Raw genomic sequence first — 20914 nt, 5'->3', positions numbered from 1 at the left:
CGCTGTGCTCGGTGCCGCTGCCGCCATTGCCCTCAGCGGGTCCTCCCGCCCGCCTGGGGGCGCTGTGGGGCCGCCAGGAGCACGGAGATGACGGAAGTGACGTAGCGGAAGCGAAGCGGCCGCCATAGCAACGGCGGGATGAACGCGCCTCCGGCCTTCGAGTCTTTCCTGCTCTTCGAGGGCGAGAAAAAGTGAGGGGATACGCGGGGGGCGGCTCATTAAACCCGGGGGGCGACGAATTAAACCCTAATCAGAGCTGGGAGGGGGGAGCCCCGGCCTTTCCCCGCTGTTCTATAGCGCGCACGGCTCGCTGACATCCCTGTATCCCATAATCCCCAGGATCACCATCAACAAGGACACCAAGGTGCCCAACGCCTGCCTGTTCACCATCAACAAGGAGGACCACACGCTCGGCAACATCATCAAGTCGTAAGTTCAGGCGGGGAGGAGATTTCGGGGAAGGTTTGGTGTTTTCCCGCCCTTCCTTTCACTCTTCGGGGTTTTTATTCCCTTCCAGGCAGCTGCTCAAAGACCCGCAGGTGCTGTTTGCAGGGTACAAGGTCCCACACCCTCTGGAACATAAAATCATCATCCGTGTCCAAACCACGCCAGATTACAGCCCCCAGGAGGCTTTCACCAATGCCATCACAGACCTGATCAGTGAGCTCTCCCTCCTGGAGGAGAGGTTCAGGGTAAGGGGATTCTTTTCCTTTTGGAAAACTCTTTGGCCTTGTTGTAATGTTGGTGTGTGTCTCAAAGCTGCTGGATTTAGGTTTATGAATTAATTCAAGCCACCCTCCTTGTGTTGTTCAGCTGCTGTCAAAGCCTTGCTGCTCTTAAGTACTTTTTTTTCTTTCATTTTTTTTTTTACTTCTCCCGACAAAACTCTGGCCCTGTATTTTCACTTCTCATCACTTCTGCTCAGTTTATTTATTGATTCAGCCCCTGAATCCTAAGATATAATATTACTCAGACTGAGTACCTCTGATCTGCTGGGAAAAGGCACCAATTTGTAAATAAGTGTTGATTTTAATTCCAGTATTCTTTTTCTGGCTGCTGTAGAGATTTCCATTGTGGGTTGTTGTGATTCACAGAAGATGGAATTCACAGAATTCCATCCATTCACATTCTGTGATTCACAGAAGAGTCAGGGATGATTAAACACCAACTTCCAGCTCAGTAACAACTCCTGTCTAAGCATGTGTATTTTTCCTTTTGCTTTCCAGGTTGCAATTAAGGACAAACAAGAAGGAATTGAGTAAAATGGAGCAGACTGTTACTTCTGAGGCAGAATGACGTGTCTGTTACGGGATGAAATATTTAAACCATCACTCATGGCAAATATTTTACCCCTTTGTCCCACTTCTTTTTTATTTTTGACAGCAATATTTTTAATTTTTTTTTCATAGCCAACAGGCACTTTGCCAAGAGGATAAATGTCATGTTGGATTTGGTGGATAAGTCATTAAAGTGATTTTTAGTTTTCTAATTGGAGCCTTAAGGCAAATATTTGTCCTGGGCTGCTGGGGAGGTTGCTGTGGGTAGGATTCCAGCATGAGAAGCTGCTCAGTGACAGCTGGACATGAACTCTCTGCTTTTCCTGCCAAAAAATCCAGGCACTGCCAGCTGAACTGGTATTTTGTTTTATTAAGTGTCATTTCTATAAAACAAATGCACAAATTGTGAAAACTTACAGTAAAAGGAACCGGATGTTTACAATGATCTGATGGGTTTAACAAACTCTTACCTTGTTTGTTTTTTGTTTTTTTTTTTCTCCATCTGGCACATAAAGCTGCTCTAGAAAACGTTGATGGGCACATGGGGAACAGTCACTAATACTGCACTAGGTCAAAGCACGGGGGTGGAGCAGTGGCACAGGGGACTAGGATTTCTTCCAGATGGCTGTAATGTTCACACTGGTCAGCACAACAAGGTAGGTGAAGGCAGGGTCTGCCACCACGTTGTTCACCAGGATCTCAGCAGGCTGCTCCCCGTTCACGCGCAGCTCCGGCCACGTCAGGATCTGTGGGAGAGCACAGGGAGGGGACATGGGGACCTGGGGCACAGGATCCTCCTGCTCCTGAGGAGCTCTGGGATGTTCCTAAAGGAGCGGGGTTTGGTCCACAAATGAAATCACCTCAGCTCCAGAGGATCTGTGAGGGAATCTGGGAGAGCACAGGGGTGGGGACATGGGGACCTGGGGCACAGGCTCTTCCTGCTCCTGAGGGCTCCTGGAGCTGTGGGATATTTCTAAAGGGGCAGGGTTTAGTGCACCTCAGCCCCAGAGGATCTGTGGGAGAGCACAGGGGTGAGGACATGGCTGAGGGGGACATGGGGACCTGAGGCACAGGCTCCTCCTGCTCCTGAGGAGCTCTGGGATATTCCTAAAGGAGCAGGGTTTAGTGCACAAGGGAAATCAGCTGCACCTCAGCCCAGGAGAAGCTGTGGGAGAGCACAGGGGATGGGAACATGTTTGAGGGAGACATGGGAGCCTCAGGCACAGGCTCTTCCTGCTCCTGAGGGCTCCTGGAGCTGTGGGATATTTCTAAAGGGGCAGGGTTTAGTGCACAAGTGGAATCACTTCAGCCCCAGAGGATCTGTGGGAGAGCACAGGGGTGGGGATGTGGCTGAGGGGGACATGGGAGCCTGAGGCACAGGTTTTCCTTCTCCTGAGCATCAGGGTTACATGCACAAGTGAAATCGGCTGCACCTCAGCCCCAGAGGAATTACTGGTGGCTGGGCAATGTATTTCCAAAAAACCTGAGGAATTACAGAATTGTTGAGGTTGGAAAAGACCTCTCCTGATGGTGGTGGAGCTGTGGGATATTCCTAAAGGGGCAGGGTTTGGTGCACAAGTGAAATCAGCTGCACCTCAGCCCCAGAGGATCTGTGGGAGGGGTGGGGACATGGCTGAGGGGGACATGGGGACCTGGGCATCCTGAGGCACAGGCTCTTCCTGCTTCTGAGGAGCTGTGGGATATTCCTAAAGGGCCAGGGTTTCATGCAGAAGTGAAATCAGCTGCATCTCAGCCCCAGGGGAATTTCTGGTGGCTTGGCAATGCATTTCCAAAAACCCTGAGGAATTACAGAATTGTTGAGGTTGGAAAAGATCTCCCAGAGCATTGAGGCCAGCCTGTGACTGAGCAGCACCTTGTCACCCAGAGCAGAGCTCAGAGTGCCACCTCCAGGGATGGTGACTCCCTTCTCATACCTGAATAACCCTTTCAGGGAAGAAATAATGGAACACTCTGTCTAATGTGGCTCCAGAGCAGTGGCTGAGAGCCTTTGGAGTGTTTGTGATTGTCCTTTCAGAGGGACAGGTAAGGGGACAGTGACTGCCCAAAAGAGAATTGTCTCCAGAGGGAATACTGGGCAAGAAAAGGGTGAATGAGCATAGGGAAGCAGTGAGGCCTTTCCTGCCAGGGAATGTTCACTCTGGCTTCCCTCCCCTCCCCTCCCTGGGGGATGTGGTGCCTGCACACCTGTGATTTGTGCTCCTCACCACTTTTTTAGGGCTGTTTTAGGAGGAGCTACAGGGGGTGACAGATTTGCCTTGCAGCTTCTCATTCCTGTCCCTAGTGAATGGCCTTGGCCACACCCTGGAAATTACTTTTAATTGCTTGTGAGGGTCAGCTGTGGAAACACAAGGCATGTTCTGGGACCAGCTGAAGGGAGGCACAGAGAGCAGCTCAGCCCTACCTGAGTGGGGGAGATCCTCCGCTCCGAGCGCTTTCCCTTCGGAGAGCCCCAGCCCGTGGTGTAGGTGGAGAGGTTGTACATCCACACACTGCCCTTCTCATCCCCACAGAACACGTATTCTTTTGCTGTGAGAGCAGAAGAAAAAGCTGGGAAATGAGTGTGGAGCTGGGGGTCTTTTCTGCTATAAAGGACAGCTGCAGGATCCCAATGGAGGGTGCCATATTGCAGCAAAATTCCCTTATTGGCACAAAAATATGAATTTACCTTATTGTAAAGGAATTAATTCGAAGATAAACCAGCTCTCTCTGTAGAAAAGCTAGTGCTAAATGCTTTGGGATTTCTCCTGACTTTGTTTTGGGAAGTGCTGACTGGTTTGTGCCTTGTCAGTCTCCAAACCCAGCTGCCCAGTGTGTGACATCCCTGCCCACTCAGCATCCCAGTGGCTCCACAGGGCCCAGCCCTTAACTCTGTGCTTTGAAAACCTGTGCAAGAAACACCCCCCAGCCTCAACTGTCCCCCCTGATCAGGCAGAAGGTGCAGCTGTAATTATTTATTACTGTTATTTCCACCCAGCTGCTGCTGGAGCTGCACTGCAGAGCTGCAGGGGGGAGAGCAGAGCTCTGAAATCCCAGGCCTCTGCCTCCAGCTCCAGGCTGCTCCCATGGATCAAAGGAGAGCCATGGCCCCAGGAAATGAGTGCTCCTACCTGGGCAGGTGCTGAGTGTCAGGTAGGACATGTCTGTTGTGGACCACTCCAGCTCAGCCAGGATAACTGCAGACATTGTCCTCTGGCATCCTTTTCCCTTGGCATCAAAAGACTTGCTCCAGCTCCACAAGTATATGCATCCTGGTTTGGAGCTCTTGGAAACTAGGGAAGAAAGGAAGGGAGAAGCTGTGGCAACTGGTGGGAAGCAAAATGCAGTGAGACAGAGGTGGTCAATCCAGAATATGGATTTCAAGCCATGGGATCTGATCCAGCAGCAACTGTTTGCACCTGTTTCACCTTATTTCAGGATAATTGGAGGTTGCAGAGAGATTTTCAGTGCTATGCTTATGTTCCTGAGCTGCAGAACAAGCATAAGCTGTTCAGAAGGAGCCAGCCCATGATGTGAAACCCACAGTTCCCCTAAAAAATATCCTGTTGCCACCAGCCCTTGAGCAGAAAGAGACTCTTCCCCCCTTCCACATTGGCAGTGCTTGGCCATGTGTGCTCTCAGGGATGTGTCCAGCTGATTTCTGGTCCTGTCCAAGCATGGGTGTGCACTCTAAGCACATTTTTGGGAAAGACAAGTGACTGGGAGACAACTCCATCCTGTGCAGCCCCCCAAAGCTGAAGAGGCTGTCACACCCCTTTCAGCCCCTCTGCTTGTCATGCTGGCTTCACCCTGCACATGCTGAAGTGCCCCACTGTTTTTGGGATTGTGCTGTTGTGTTTATACTCACCAACAACATCATCATTGAGAAAAGCCAAACCGTCAACCCTGTGAGATGTTGTCAAGCTCTCCTCACTAGGAAACTGGAATATGGCTTCAAAAGGCCTAGAGCAGGGGGGAAGGGTGAAATCAGCCAAGTCCTGAACAGCCAGCAGTGAAAGGGCACCTGGCTGCAGAGCCCAGAAGGAAATCTGTGTGTTAGTGAATCTCTTGCCAAGCTCAGGTGAATTCCCAGTTGAGTTTACACTTTTGGTCACTTGAGTTTACTAATACAGCAGAAGTCTGTTTGCTCAAGAGATTGCTGCACTCCATCAGCATCAGGATATTTGTCAGCAGGGCATGACTTCACTTGCTTCTTCCTCATAATTTTGTCCTGAGCTCCCACAGGGTCCCAGTTTCCTGAGTTACCTCACGTCCCAGGAGCAGGGGAGGCCTCACTGTGAGACTGGAAATGGATCCAAAAGTTTACACTCCGTTACACTGCCTGGAGATGACACACCCTTAAGTTTTGGGGTATTAGATTACACTCCTGCCAGCCTTCCTGCAAAGCAGCCTGCAACACCTGCAGCTTTAATATAAGCTCTGAACAGTCCTTGAGCATCATGCTCCTATTTCTTTTCTGGCCACTTTGGGAAGGGGAGAATGTTCTAAGTTTGGTAGGATGTGCTGCTTTTGCTCAGACCTCCTCAGTTAGAAGTCAAACCTTTGCTAGGACTACTCCTTTTTGTTCTGGAAAGCAAATGCACATTCCCAGCTTGTGGTTCTCACCTGCTTTTTTGTCCCTTATCCAGTTTTATGTTCCAGGCAAAACAGCCATCTTCACAGCCTGCCAGCAGGTACTGCTCTGGGCAGGTGGGGACCAGGGCAATCCGGAGGGGGATTGAGGCCGCTTCCAGCACCAGCAGCTGGCTAAAAAAAAGCAGAGAACAAGCAGTTAAGTGGTGCTGTGATAGTTACAGGCTCTTGGACTGGCCACATCTGGTTTTTAAACCTTTACCTTGCTTTGAAATTGTAGTCACAGTCTGGAATCCCAATATCCCAGAGTGCAATTCGCTTGTCATAGGATGCAGCTGTGGGACACAGAAGAGAAGCAGGTAGTGACACTGCTGCTCATCTGGCTCTTCTCTGCTAGCTGGCACTTCTGCCTGAGTCACAGCCACCCTCTAAGGCTCCAGAGAGCTCATTAAAGCACAGCAACAGTCCCTGAGGCTCCTGGCCCAGCATTTCCCAACACTGTCACACATGCACAGTCAGTGTTTAGTGTTCTTATCCTGTGCTCTAAGAGGGGCAGATAAAGCAGTTTGTTTCCTGGTGTCCATTACTGAATTGTGGCTTCACAAGGTCTTTAGTTGATGGCCCTCTGAGCCTGTTTCTGGTCAGGGCTTCTAGTGGAATCTAAAATATGAGCTCCAACCTCTACTCTCAGGCAAACATCACTTTATGGCACATATCCATGGCTTACTGTGTTCACATCCACAGCAGCTCCCAGTGGGAAAGTCAGGCACTCACAGAGGGTGAGAAACATGTCACCAAGCTGATACACTGGAAGCAGAAACAGTTCTAACAGATTACTCTGAATAACCTGGACCCTCATCAGATGGCAACCCTCAAATTCAGAGTTTGTTGGTGTCCCCTCCCCAGAGATGATGCAAAGAATCTCCCTTAATTACTCTAAATTTTTCTACGAAATATAATGAGTCTTGCTGTCCACACCATTAAATGGCTGTGCTACCAACCTCCTTATCCCTTCCACCACCCTCCTAATCCTTTCCTCTGCTTCTGCTTTTTGGCATTCCTGAGCTTCTTCTTGAAAAGTATCCCCTATTCTAAAAAAAATTCCACTTTTAATGGTTCATGTAGCACTTTAACCACTCCAGGATGTGGGTAATTGTAGGCAAGAGAAACAATGTGCTGTGGGGTGCAGGTGTGGCCTGAATGGCTCTGTCCCAGCTCACTGTACAGCCTGACAATGCAGTTACAATTTGTAACATGATGGTTCATTACCAGTCCATGAGCCACAGCCTCTGTGTGTGGCAAAGCTCTCCTTGACATCAGGAGCTGAATAGAAATCTCTGTCGAGGCATAGAGTTCACATTAAAAAAATCAAAGTAAATTAAGCACATTGTTGGATAAAATGAAACCCCACAGCCCATAATAGGCTGCTGTGCTGCAGGAGAGCCCTGTCACTGCCTGGCTCCCAGCTGCCTGCTCTGCCATTCTTCTTACTCATCCCTGTGGAACAGATCCACTACTGGGCTTGTTTGTGGCTAATGTGTGTGACAGCCACCCTGAGAACCACCAAGGGAGAAACAGGAGCTGCTGCACCTCAGCTAAAGAGGCAGGCTCTGGCTGAAACAAGCTGTTCCTGCTGTCACAGGAGAGTCACAATGTTCTCTCCCAAATGCCTGTCCATGCCTTTTGTTCCTGTGTCCCTGCCTGCCCTGGTGACAATTCCCCTTGTTAAGGAAGCCCTGACTTTTCCACATCACAACTAAACCCAGGGATTCTGAGGCAGACTTACTGAAGAGGTGGGTGTCCTGGGTTGGGCTGAAGCAGACAGTGGCAATGGGCTTTTTGTGAGCCTTTATCTCTCCATAGCAGAAGTCAGCAGCCACGTGGATGAGTTTGACAATGCCTCTCCTCCCTGCAGCTGCCAGGATGTTGTGAGCTTTCTTGCGGCTGTCGCTGAGCACCATCGTGAGGGTTGTCCATGCAACGCTGAAGAACTCCTGGGACACAAGGAAAACAAGGCTGGGGTGACAGAGAACAGAGAACAGCCAGCAGGGTGGTGGCTGTTAGCTCAGAGAAAAGACAACTGTCACAAGTTCTACTCAGGTGGAATGGCACAACTATTTAAGATGGAGCATCAAAACTCAAAACAGCTCTCAGAAGAGCATAAACTACAGAAAGTGGATTTTATACCTCTGTGCTGTCAAGCAGGCTCAGCAGCCAGACACATCTGTGTGAGGACTGGCAGGCTAGCTGATCTCCTAAACTAATAAAAAAATAAACCCAAACCAGGCTAAAAGAATAAGAAACAATGTTTACTATCTATTTTCATCTTAACATCTGTCCATACTAACACTTTCAGACCTCTTTGCAATATGTATTATCACAGATAGTAATTATTACAGATTGTGGTATTGTAATTATCACAGGTTCTGGTATTCCCATTCAATGCTTACCCTTCCCACTTGTAACCCACCTCTGTAGCCACTTTATACTTTTTCAGCACTGTCCCTGTCTCACAATCGATCAGACAGACAGATTCCCCTCCACAGGTTGCCACGGTTCTGGAGGAGCTCACAATGGGATCTGAAAGAGGAAAATAATGAGTGAGAAGTTCCCAGGTTCAGAGATAACACATGAAGACTGCAGCTTATCACTGCCTGATGCTCTCTCAGTCTCCTGTTTTCAAAGTGAAAGGAGAATTTACGTAAGCAAATCTCTTCCTGACAACGGAGACTACAGCTAGAAGGAGCAGGGGTCTAAGGCATGGAGTCTGCTGGGATTCCAGAGCCAGGTGGTTCTGGGAATCCTGCAAACCTCTTTAAGAGCTCACCTTTCCTGGCTCCAGAGTCTATCACTGGCTCGAAGACACAGGACCAGAGCTGCGTTTTAAAATCCTCGCGGCTGTTGCCTTTACTGTGACACTGAAGAAAATGCAATGGCTCTGCACTGACATCCTCCTACAATAAACCATCCACATTTAGAAAATTCATTCCCCTGACACAGTTTGACTGTGATTGCCTTGACAGAACCCTCTGCTGAACACAGCAATCTGAGTTAAACTCAAGTATTTTTCAGCCTGTCTGTGCTATGGAGAACAGGAGAGACTGAGGTGCCACAATGCTCAAGACTCCTAAAGCAGCAGGGAACTGTTTAGCAAAGATGTGCCCAGCAGACCCCAGCAGAGAACCCCATTTCCTACAGCAGAGAAACATGGAAAACCCTTTAGATCCCCACTGGCCTGAGCTGAGGGGGAAACCTTTCCCCATGCAGCCCCTGAGCTGAGAGCAAGGCTTGCCAGTCCCATTTCTAAGCACAGGTTTGCAGTGCACCACCTCGGAGCGCTGGTCCATCCATCCCCCAGAGGGGATCCACTGGGCTCTCCTGGGGGGGTTCCTCCTCTCCCTTGATGCCTCTGAGAGATTTAAAACAATGACAAAAAAAAAAAAATCCAAACCAAAACTCACAATATATTTGGCCAACTATGAGCTCCAAGCTGTGCAGAGCTCTGAAGAAACCTGAAGGCAGCTCCTCCCACTCTAAACCAAGGGGCCCCAAGCCAGTCCCAGGGGGCTGTTGGATGTACCTTGCGCTTGGAGTTCTTCACAGGGGTCAAGGTAACCACACTGCTGTCCTGCTCCTGGCTTTTCTGTTCCCCTGTCATCTGACTGGATCTTCTGTTGCTCTGCCCCTTGGGAAGCTGCTCTCCATTCTTCTGTGTCCCTTCAGCTCCCTGCTCAGGGGTTGCCTCCTTGGCTGGTTGGTTTGATGTTCTTGGTTTATCAGGAGCTGGGTCATCCTCCACATGAGTGGATTTTCTGGGATTAACCTCAGCTTCCTCCTCGGTGTTTGCCTGGGTCTTGGACCTCTTGTTTCCAGGGCTTGATTTTGAATGATTTCTTTTCCTCTTGCTGGGTGTTACTGTGACCTGTAAAGCATGTTGTCAGGTTCTACAGAAGGTTTTTAGCTTCCACGAGATGTGCAGATAATTTGTAAGTCAAAGACATTAATTATTCAAATGCAAGTATCCTCCCACAGTTACAGACTGGGTTCCAGGAATCAGACAGCCCAGAGCTGCAGGGTTCCTAGAGGCAGAAGCTAATGAAAACCACACATCCAGCCTCCTTTTCAGCTCCCTTCCCCTGTCTCAGTTATTTGCAATTTACATTCAATGTAGAAAAACAAATCTGGTCTATGGACCACAGGGGTTCAGTCTGCAGCCATTTCCAAGCAGGCAAACACCAGCAGAGCCTGGCCAGGCATCAGCCCAGGTCTCTAATTAAAATATCTCTTCCTAGAGGAGAGGTGGAGTGAGTAGCACTGCACTCATGCAATGTTTTTGGTCCCTGTGAGAATGGAAGCTCTCTCAGGGAGCAACTCGACCTTCACATTTCTGGGAAAGCTTCAATCTGGCTGTAAAGAAGAACCTGAGCTGTGGGATACAGGCTGGAGCCTGAGACTGCCCCTGTGGTTACCAAAGGGTCATAAATGTGAACTGACAAGAGCTGCTGAATTCCCAGGAAACAGAACATTGCTAATGTAACTGGAAACATCACCTACCGGAGCCACCTCTTCTGCAGCTTCCCTGGGGCTTTCTGTGCTTTCTTCCTCATCCTCATCTGTCTTTTCCTCTGGTTCAGAATCAGAATTTAACTCCAGACCTAGTGAGTTTGCCAGAAACTCTTCTGCAATCATTTTCACCTGGGAAGCAAATATGTGGATATGTTAAAAAAGAAAAAGTTGATGACAAAAGAGCCACAGCATGTCAAGCTCTGATGTATCATGGCACAAAGAGCTGCTTTGCTGAGGTTTTAATATCTGCTCCCACTATTCTGTGTGAAGTTCACAAGCGGTGGAGGAGTTCCCAGCTGACATTACATGACCCAAGAACTTCACTTTGTCATGGGCATTCAGAGTACACAGCTGTGGAAACAACAGCACAGCAATAACAACAAGACAAAGGAGGGATGGAAGTCTCAATTGTATGTATGAACAAACAAATAAAACAAATGGTAACTACACTTCTGTCATTGTCTTTACTCTTTCATCAAGAATAAAAGTTACTATTAAACTAATTTGCAAATAATTCAGTATTAAGGATACTGCAGTCTGATTAATGAGTACAAGTATCACTATTGCCTATGAATTAAAAAATAATATTTAATGACAGCCATTTCAACTTGGTGCACATTTAGACCTGGTAACTGCTTAACAAAGCAGTGAAGAAAGAGAAAAATGATACCAGTTGTCAGCAAGAGCACCCAAATCCATGGAGTGTTTCACTGCAGCCCATGCAGGAGCAGGAGCAGGGTCCTTGCCTGGGATGTCACCTACCCGCCAGCGGGTGAACTCGCTCAGAGAGCTGGGCCCATACACCACGTTGGTCTGCACTGACTTCAGGAACTTCTTCTTGATGGACTTCACCTGCTCAGCTGTGTATTTCTCAGGGAGTTGGTCACTGAAGAATTTTTTCCAGTGAGCAGTAACCTAGGCAGAAAGACTAAGTTTATTCAACAGAAAAGCACGAGAGAACTTGTGAAAGCATTTAAGAAGTGGCCAACCCCACGTGATGGAACCACTTTAATTTATTTATTCATGTTCAAATGACCACTTCAGCTAAGCAGAAAGTCAGTTCCTCTGTAGCAAGCTGGAGTGAGTGTGGCTGAGCAGACACTGTCAGCATGGACCCATTTGGAGAGACAGCTGGACTCCAAAAGGCTGCTGATACAGGATGCTCACCTGCCAGCACAGTTTTCCACTGGAGTTTCTGGTGGGCAGTAACACATCCATCAGCATTTGGACCCAACAGACATTTTTACATTGAAACACAGGACTAAGAACTGGGCAGGCAGGTACAAATAACACCAGGGCAGAGACACCACAAAAAGAACAGCACAGGGGAGTGTTTGGTGTCTCATTAAACAGCCAACCATGATCAGTTGTCTGGGACAGGAGGCTTTGAGGTTCACAGGATTTATGCAGACAACACTCAGCACAACTCATCCCAGTTTTCAGGATCTGAGTTTTCCTCTACTGTTACACAGAAGGGATTAAGAAGATAATTAACTAGAATACAAATGGTAAGAGTAGTAATACATAAAAAAAACAGCCAACCAAACCTTTTTCATAATTGAACAATAATTTTGCTCAAGATCACAACGATGCCTTGTGGAGACAATCTGTCAGGAGCTAAATTGTGTAGACAAATGAGTGAAAATAGAGTTCTAAACATTCACAACTGAAGAAGAAAGAAAAAATTCTTGTTCCTGGTGAATGCTGGAAAAAGCAGGATTATTTAGAGCCTGGTTTTGTGCTCCCTATTCCTGGGGCCTGGACAGTAACTTAAATTAGATGGGGAGGTGTTTGCAGCTGTTCTGGCAGCACCAGGCTTCTCCCATTCCTGAATGATGATCAGAGTGACCTGAAAAACTACAGGATCAGACACAGACCTGGCTGGCCCTGCTCCTGTCACTTAAACCAAAGGCAAATTGCTTGCACAGAGCAGGTAGAGCAGATGCCAGCAGTGAGCAGAGAAAGCAGCTGTGAAACATTTCCTGGGTGGCCCATTCTGCAGGCTGGGCTCAGATCATACCACAGGTATTGCAAACCACTTGAAGCTTGTTTGCAGCTCTGTCACTACACTGAGCACAGGATTTAGTTATTTTTGGGGTGTTTAGAGGTTAAGGAAATATCCCACACCTTACCTTGCTGGTGAGCTTGTGGCTGTTGACACGCCTCACATGGTTGGCCAGTTTGGTTATGTCCTTGCCATTGAGCAGACGAAGATTTTGCAAAAGAAACATTACTTTATAGTCATCATTGAGCTAGAAGGAGAAAAAACACTGGAGTTACAAAATTTATATATGTGGTACATGCTTTACCTTTAGTCCTTGATTAAAATACAGCCTATATGAGAATAATATATTTAGTAAGAGAAAGTAATTTCATAAAATCTCCTCAGGATTTTCAACTTCAATTTCACATTTTAGGTGTGAATTCATGTTCTTTATGAATTGGGATCTTAAACTGCAGACAGAGCTGCCCAGCCCCCAGGCAGTGCTAACACCCAGCACAAGGTGGGGGCTGTGTAACTGCTCATCTGCTGGGCCTGGGTGCAAGGCTGGGAGCTCTGCTCATATCCCTGACCTCTAACACAGGGGAAGGCCTGTCCTGCCTCCAGTCCAGGAATTCCAGCAGGAATTCCTTGGATCAGATAGTTCACCATACAGCCACACACATACTAACAGTGTGCAACAACAAATAAATATGTGGGGATGGTGAGTAGCTGATGCCAGTTTGCAGCACAAATAAAATCAGTTTTGGATGTTTGACTTTTATAGATCATTGGATGTTTGACTTGTCACCAGATCCTCTTGGGAGAAGATAAAACCTAAACCAGACTAATCACCAAGTTTAAACCCTCATCTGAGGACCCAGTCTGTGCTCTTTTCCAGAGCACAGAGGGCACTAAAACTAATACAGATATTAGAATATAAAACTAGCATTAGATATTAGGAAAAAAATTTACTGTGGGGGTGGTGATGCACTGGCAAAGGTTGTCTAGAGAAGCTGTGGCTGCCCCATCCCTGGGAGTGTTTAAGACCAGACTGGATGGGGTTGTGAGCAACCTGGTGTTATGGAAGGTGTCCCTGCCCATGGCAGGGGGTGGAACAAGATGAGCATTAAGGTTCCTTCCAATCCAAACCATTCTGTGATTCTGTGTTTCTCTAAGAACCTCTCTACACAGTCATTCCTGTATTTTACACTAGTAAAATTTTTAGTATGAGCATGAGGTACTGTACCTGATAAGGCACCTAAGACAGGACTTTGGCCTAGAGAATCAGGACACAGATTTTAATATCTGAGTGGTTTTGGGCAAGTCACCTCTGCAGATTGAGAAGCAGTGGCACAAAGTGGTTAAAAGTCACACAAAGGCTGGCTGCTCTCTAAATGCCCTCGCACTTGCTGCCCAAGAACAATGTATAAGAACTTTGCACAAGTGCTGTTTGTTTTTGTTTCTGTTTAATGGAAGGAGGGGGGTAACTCACTGTCAAGTACACATTGTTCTCATAGGTCAGCTCCTCGAGCAGAGGGAACTGTTTCAGAGCAGTCACATCTTCCAGCTTGTTATTGTTGCAGTTCAGGACACGCAGATCAGGCAGGGTGAGGCTGTTGGGAAATTTGTCCAGTAAATTATCAGAGAGATCAAGTTTCTGCAGGTGCCTCAGGCGGGAAAACAAGCGCGGGTCTAAATCTCCAGTCTTCAACTGCAGCTTGGACAGGCTGAAAACAAAACAAAAAACAAAAAAACCAACCATGAACTATCTGTAGCTCACTGGAGGAACAAATGCTGATTTCATAGCATAGACAGTCCCACCTGGTGGCATCTCAGTCCAGTACAACTCCCTGGGTACAGCTGACCATTGGTTTTTTTAGGGTTAATTCAACTATCTCTTGAGTTATCACTTCCTCACAATGGAAGCACCATTTTGTTAGTTTTTAAAATTTTTATAAAGTTTAAATAACTAAAAAGTGTTTTATAAAGTTTTATTCTATTATTAATCTCAATAAATAGTAGAACATAAGAGATGTAAAACTCAACACCATTCCATCAAAAACTTATTTCTTAGTTACAATGCTTTATAAATGTTTTTCAACCTATCAACTTTCTATCAAGTTTTAAGAATTCTTTACAAATCCATTTCCTACACTGGTGGCAGCATTCTGGATTGTGGGCACAGTGTGGGACAGCTGATGTGTCTGAACTAACAGCCCCCATCAGAGACTCAGTCTGCCAAACTACAATTAACCTGCAATTCAGATCATCTCCTAGGGGTTACTGAGCTGGCTGGGAGCAATAAATCACCAGAAAAATTCTTATTGTATATTAAAAAAATTACTACACCTCTCAAAGGTTTGGTATTTTATTCCTGTGCAATGTTGATCCAACAAGAGAAGCTGTGGCAATTCAAGACACAGCACCCTCAGTGTACCCAGTCCATAGAATGCACTGCAGTCATTATTTCACAGTTCATGCCAAGTGCAGAGTGTGTTCCCAAATAATCTGGCTGTTTTCAAATAAAAAACTTGACAAAAAGTGGTTTTTCCATTTCTTTTATAGTGAGTTTTGCTGCAAAAACTTCCAATGGTAAATGTAGAAATTCACCTAACAAAATCCCAAAACTGCCACCAAAACAGAACTTTGTCCTGAAAGGGGAAGTGGTGCAATATTGGTGAGGGGAAAAGAAATATCCCTTCTCTGTAAGAAAGTCAAAACTGCATAATTTAAGCAGGGTCATTTATATTTGTTTAGATCATTCAGGTGAGCTCCAAAGGGAGCTTCTAGCCAACATCTCTTGAGGGCACAAGTTTGGGTTCCTTTAACAAACAGAATCTCTTTCTCTAATGACCAGTTAAAAAAATAAGCTTCTAGATATTAATGAAGTGTGAATAAATGAGACAAATAAATCCAGAAAGCAAGATCCTTTCTCCTTCACTTGCCATCTCAGAAGTGTAGCCAGCCAGTCAGAGCTGGTAAGACAGGCTGAGGACAATCCAGCTGGCTGCAGAGCTGTGACTGTGGTGTCCTTTTGGGGAATAAAAACTCAATGGTGTTCCCCAAAGACTTTCTGAAACACATCACAGTACAGAGCTGCATGGAGAAAGCCACAGTCCAAAAATCCAGAATTCAAACATCTCCCCACCACTCTGTTATTGATATTATTGCAGCTGACACTCAGAGGAACTGCAGAAATTCAAGTACACACCAATCAAGGACATCATTTCCTCATCAAGGAAAAAAAAAATCAACAGAGTTCTCTGTCTTCTTGGTGATTAACTGATGTTTCTCACTAAAAATAATTACTTTAGCACAAGGCAAACTGAAAAAAATAACTTTAAGGAGTACATGTGAAACCCAAACCTCCTGACTTCAGCAACAAAAACAACAAAGATGCCAGCCAGAAATTGGCCAGCTGACCCACTTGGATTGGCCAGCTCTGTGTTAAATATTTGCAAGGACACATTTTTGCAATGATCTCTGTCAAGGACCTGAGTGACAAAACTGTTTTTAATGGTTTTTAAGTGATTCAGAGTTTATTCTCTCCCTCTGCAATGTTTGAGGTAGTGGGATAACTGGGTTTAGGAGAGGTGGAACTTGATGGAGGGAGAGGAAAATGGAAGGGAAATAATGCCAAAAATACTTTAAAAACCCTCTGAAATCCATGCTGGAAGATTCTCTTATCCACATTAAGAAATTGCTAGAAAAAATGCAAGAATTTTGGGGGTAAGGATATAACCTTGGGGTTAGGAAATTGGGATCCAGCCTTGAAAAAACGGCAGCAAATATACACTAGAAATGGCAAAAAAAGATGACATCTGCCAATAACCAATTAGCGAAAGCAGTGCCACCACTGCTCACTGATCCTGCACTGGGAATGCCTTCTCAGCTCTGTGCTTTGATGCTCTCTTCATTTAAGTAAAAAAATGTTTAGGGGAAGATAGACACACAGATAAAAAGCCATTGCCAGGTTGAATTAATCTGGAATTTTCCATGGGCCTGTCTGCACTTACTTGAGCGTCTCGATCTTTCGGAGCCTCGTGGATCTTGGAACTGCTCTTTCCAAAAGAAGTTCTGTGGTGATTTTGGACATTTTTAACCTCCACCTCTCTGCTGGAACCACCAATCAGTCAGCTGGAGGATGTCTTCTGGTTACCTTGATAAAACAAATGGAAATAAGAGGAAATCTTTCAACAGCTCCAAGGGAGGGAAAAAAATTTTTATGAGGTTATCTACTGGTTTTGCTGCTGTGTTGGAAGCCACCTTTTTTACTTGGTTAAAATGAACATGGCAGAGGTTTTTATTGGATTGGGCACAGGCTCTCAGCACGCTGATCCAATCCATCTCCAGAACAACAGGGATACATCCTGTGGCTGTTGGAGTGACAGACTTGCTGCAGGTGAAAGCTGTCCATGAGTGATGGCACTCAGGACCAGGACAGCATCACAGGTACCTGCTTGTGCCTCTCCCGGGCTCTGCTCCAGGAATTCCAACATTCTTTCAAACAAGAAGCAGCAGTAAGAGTCAACACACCTGCTGTGAATGGTTTTCTCCCAAAAAAGTGACACTGAGCTCACTGGCCTGGCCAGCTGGACAGACTCTTGCCTGATGACTTCCAAATTCCCCAAAATTTTTGGAAAACTGAATTAACCAGCAGAAATTCAAGCACACAGGAATCAAGGACATCATTTCCTCATCAAGGAATAAAAAATAAAAATCAACAGAGTTGTCTGTCTTGTTGGTGATTAGCTGATGTTTCAGTAGACACACAGACAGGGATACACTGATATTTGGAATAACAGTGCTGACAGGGCCAAAAGAGCTCCATGAAATGACTGGTCCAGGGCTTCCCACTCTTCCTGACACAGATTCCAAGAGGGAAATAAAAGAGAACAGAGCTCCAAGGCCAGGCTCGCTCCTGTCTTTCTGTGTTAGATCAGTGCTGCCCAAATGCCACTCCAGCACATCGTGAGGGGCACACGGGGCACTGAGCTGTGCTTGGGCTTGGTTTCAGCAGCAGCACACACCTACAGCACCTGCAACATTGTGTGATGAGCAAGGGGCACAATATCGTATATACTGAAATATTGTATGCACTGAAATATTGTATGCAAGCACAAAGAGCTGATCTGAAAGCCAGCTCAAACTGCAGCTCTGTGGGATTTGATTGTTCAAAGGACAGAGCTCTCCCTGAGAGTCCAAGCACAGGGTCAGGCTTGTTCAACCAAAGCTCCCTCAGAATCTCTGTCTACAATAAAAATGTGACACCAGTGACTGGACGTGCCATGGCCTCTCTTTGGCACACTGGCACAGCCGTGACAGGGCAGGAGCCGCAGGGAAGGCCAGACACGGCCGGTCCCATCCCACAGCCCCGGGGATGCTGCAGAGGCACATTCGGTAACCGGGGGTGCCGAACGCCGGGGTTATTGCACAGGGAATAGGCCCCTCCTGCCCCCCGCAGCTCTCGGGATGGAGCCCCAGGGCCGGGCATCCCCTGACCTGAACGCATTCCGTGCAGCTGCCCCGGGACGCGATGCCGCGGCGGTGACAAGGCCACGGATGCCGGGCTGTCCGCGCACGCCGGGCGGCCTCCGGGCCGCGGGGTAGCACCGGCCGCAGGCCGCGGCTCCGCCCGTGGGCAGGGCCGGACCGGGCCGGGCGGGGCAGGTGCGGCCCCGGCCGAGGCCTCGCCCGTCACCGCCGCCTCCGGATACCGAGCACCGCGAGGGGCCGGCGCCGGCCGCGGCCTGAGGCGCCCCCGCGGGGTGCGCGCCGCGCCTACAACTCCCAGCGTCCCCCGCGGCGCCAAACAGCGGCGGGGAGCCCGGGCGCGCCGCGGGGGCTGCTGGGAACGCGAGTCCGCCCGCACCCCCCTTTCCACCCCCGCTGCCCGACCGCGCGGCCTGCGCCCAGCCCCGCTGGCCTCACCTGGAAGCGGCCGGGGAGGAGGAAGAGGAGCCGGGGAGGAAGGAAGGGCGGGAGGAGGAGCGGGGAGGGGGATGCAGGCGGGAACCGGCGGGATGCAGGCGGCGGGCGGCGGCGGAGGGCCGGGCTGCGGCTGCAAGGGGATCCGCTCCTGCCTGCTCTGCGAGGGGCCCGCGCCGGCCGCTCCGCCCCCGCAGGTACCGGGGAGGGGGCGGGCGGCGGGGCGGGGAGGGGCGGGCAGGAGGGCGGGAGGAGCCGGGGGGCGGCGGGGACCGGGGCCGGGGGGACCCTCGTGCCCGGAGCGGGGACCCCGGGGCCGCAGGGTCACAGCACGGGGCCGAGCAGAGCCCCAGCGGTGGCCGCCCCTCCCCGGGTATTGTGAATTGTTCGCCTCAACAACGCTCAGAGCCGGAGCTCACCTGAGCCTCACGTGTTACGTTCACATTCGTTTGTTACAGCTCTGCCTTGTGGCCTGCGTGGTTTTCATCAACTTTCCTCGTTCAGCATTTATTGCTATGACAAACCCTATCTCTGAAGCAATACCCACCATTAATCTCCTTATACCTGTGGCCCTGAGGGTCATCGGTTCTTCCCTGCCTTTCCAGGATAAAGACATCACTAGGAAAAAAAAATGGGCTTCAAACAAGCAGCACATTGATGCTGCAGCTGGAAAAAAAGAGCACGGAATAGCTGTTCCCCAAAAGCAGCTGTAAAATTACTCTGTCTTCAAGAATACTGTGCAGTTTTCATGCTGCAACAGCAAGGTTGCAGGGGTAAATAATGGAAATATCTTATTGCTTTTTTCCCCCTTTCCGTTGATATTTCCACAGGGAGAAGATAATTTCACTTACTGTCCAGCAACAGGTCTAGCTAAAGGAAATGAGCACTCGGAATTTGCTGGCTGGGCATTTCCCTTTCCAGGGGTGTTCCTGGTGGAGGAGTTCATTAGTGAAGATGAAGAGTGTGAGATAGTGGAACTGATGGATCAAGATGACTGGAAACCATCACAGTCTGGCCGAAAGAAACAGGTTGGACTTTGGAAGCACATCTGATCTTAGATCTCTCTGGAAAAGGAAAGCTGTTTTCAGTTAAAACCCACAATATTGAGATGTTTCATGAAGGGTTTTCCTTTGAAAGCTTTTCCTGAAATCAATGGCAAGAATTATCTGTAATTGAAATCAGCTTCTTGCAAAAATACATGATAGTTACAATAAACAGTATTTGATGGTGTGTGTTCCAGCATTAAAGTTCACACAATCTCCAAGGGAAAGAAGTGGGTGTTCAGATTTGGTTTTACTTTACAAATCCAGAGAGATTAATGCAGATTCACTGAGTCCTTTTGCAACCTGGCAACCAGGTCAGTGGAAGAGATGAGAACAGAACTCTGCAGGAACAGCCTCTCCAAAAAGACTTGTCCTAGATTTTTCCTTTACACTAGCTTTCCCCTCCCTCTTATTTTCCAACAGGACTACGGACCCAAAGTGAACTTCAAGAAACAAAGGCTGAAAGCTGGCAGCTTTACTGGCTTGCCAAGTTTCAGCAGGAAGATTGTGGCACAGATGAAGGCCTGTGCTGTGCTCAGTGGTTTCTTACCTGTGGAACAGTGTAACCTGGATTACAGACCAGAGAGGGGCTCTGCCATCGACCCCCACTTTGATGACTGGTGGCTCTGGGGGGAGCGCCTGGTCAGCCTGAACCTGCTCTCACAAACTGTGCTCTCCATGTCCTGCGACTCACAGGACACCATCCAATTATTTCCCATTTCCAGTAAGGAAGAATTAACCCCCCCTGCACCTTCCACGCAGACATCAGCGTGCAGAAATCCAGGAGAAGAGGGAACCGAGTGCCTATTGTCGCCGAGGCAGGTTCCGGGGAAGGAGGTGAGCGTGGCCATCCTCTTGCCCCAGAGGTCGCTGGTGGTGCTGCACGGGGATGCGCGGTACAAGTGGAAGCACGGCATCCGCCGCAGGCACATCCAGCACCGCCGCGTCTGCATCACCTTCAGGGAGCTCTCGGCCGAGTTCTGCGCCGGGGGCAGGCACGAGGAGCTGGGCAAAGAACTGCTACAAATTGCTCTTTCCTTCCAGGGGAGACCCGTGTGACCAAGGGGTTGCGTTTTGTTGGGAGAGGTGTAAAATGAGGTATGGAATTTGTGTGATGAGGTTTATTTCAGGTGTGTGCAGAGATAAGCTCAATAAAATGCAGATTTAACAAACAAGTAAAAGGGGTGAGCTTCAAAACCTCCTGGGCAATGAGAGCTTTTAGGCCAAAATAAAACATTTTAAGTTGCATCCATTGCCTGTGTTGTAGCAAAAAGGCAAACAACCAGTTCCTAAACACTTAAATGAACACAAGAAAGTTAGAAATACTAAACAGAGTATCAAACAGCCCTTGACACAGTTTCAGCCCAAGCCCTGGCACAGATTTTAAGCTTTCCTGGCCCAAACTTGATACTGTCAGACTGGTTCCAATGTTGCATCCAGCCCTGGGGGTACAAATATCCCCTCACCCACCTCAGACAGGTCCTGTAGAGACCAGGTCTCAGGGGAGGAAGGTAAGCAGGGATTTT

The 20914-nt window shown here is 48.1% G+C and overlaps 3 protein-coding genes across 4 annotated transcripts; 2 read left to right on the top strand and 1 right to left on the bottom strand.

The window, feature by feature from the left end:
* Positions 1-87: 87 nt before the first annotated feature.
* Positions 88-1740, top strand: POLR2J (RNA polymerase II subunit J). The gene is made up of 4 exons (XM_064729115.1): positions 88-191; positions 340-429; positions 518-692; positions 1227-1740. Exons 1-4 carry the CDS (start codon positions 139-141, stop codon positions 1260-1262), a joined length of 354 nt encoding a protein of 117 aa, XP_064585185.1. The 5' UTR covers positions 88-138; the 3' UTR covers positions 1263-1740.
* Positions 1628-18487, bottom strand: LRWD1 (leucine rich repeats and WD repeat domain containing 1). 2 transcript variants are annotated; one of them, XM_064729107.1, is made up of 16 exons: positions 18349-18487; positions 16434-16576; positions 13910-14144; positions 12566-12685; positions 11196-11348; positions 10422-10562; positions 9448-9789; positions 8695-8821; positions 8338-8447; positions 7654-7861; positions 6130-6202; positions 5901-6041; positions 5143-5237; positions 4406-4567; positions 3700-3824; positions 1628-2023 (listed from the first exon to the last, which is right to left on the bottom strand). In XM_064729107.1, exons 2-16 carry the CDS (start codon positions 16511-16513, stop codon positions 1883-1885), a joined length of 2253 nt encoding a protein of 750 aa, XP_064585177.1. In that variant the 5' UTR covers positions 16514-16576; positions 18349-18487; the 3' UTR covers positions 1628-1882. The 2 variants fall into 2 exon arrangements, with proteins under 2 accessions (XP_064585177.1, XP_064585178.1); XM_064729108.1 differs by lacking the exon at positions 18349-18487 and adding an exon at positions 17920-18049.
* On the top strand, positions 18420-20636 carry ALKBH4 (alkB homolog 4, lysine demethylase). The gene is made up of 3 exons (XM_064729109.1): positions 18420-18542; positions 19176-19373; positions 19812-20636. Exons 1-3 carry the CDS (start codon positions 18420-18422, stop codon positions 20445-20447), a joined length of 957 nt encoding a protein of 318 aa, XP_064585179.1. The 3' UTR covers positions 20448-20636.
* Positions 20637-20914: the final 278 nt, after the last annotated feature.

This window comes from Zonotrichia leucophrys, chromosome 19, assembly GCF_028769735.1.
Source record: "Zonotrichia leucophrys gambelii isolate GWCS_2022_RI chromosome 19, RI_Zleu_2.0, whole genome shotgun sequence".
NCBI classification, from domain to species: Eukaryota; Metazoa; Chordata; class Aves; order Passeriformes; family Passerellidae; genus Zonotrichia; species Zonotrichia leucophrys.
Note: the sequence above shows the minus strand (reverse complement) of the source record. Positions and strands in the feature narration are given on the sequence as shown.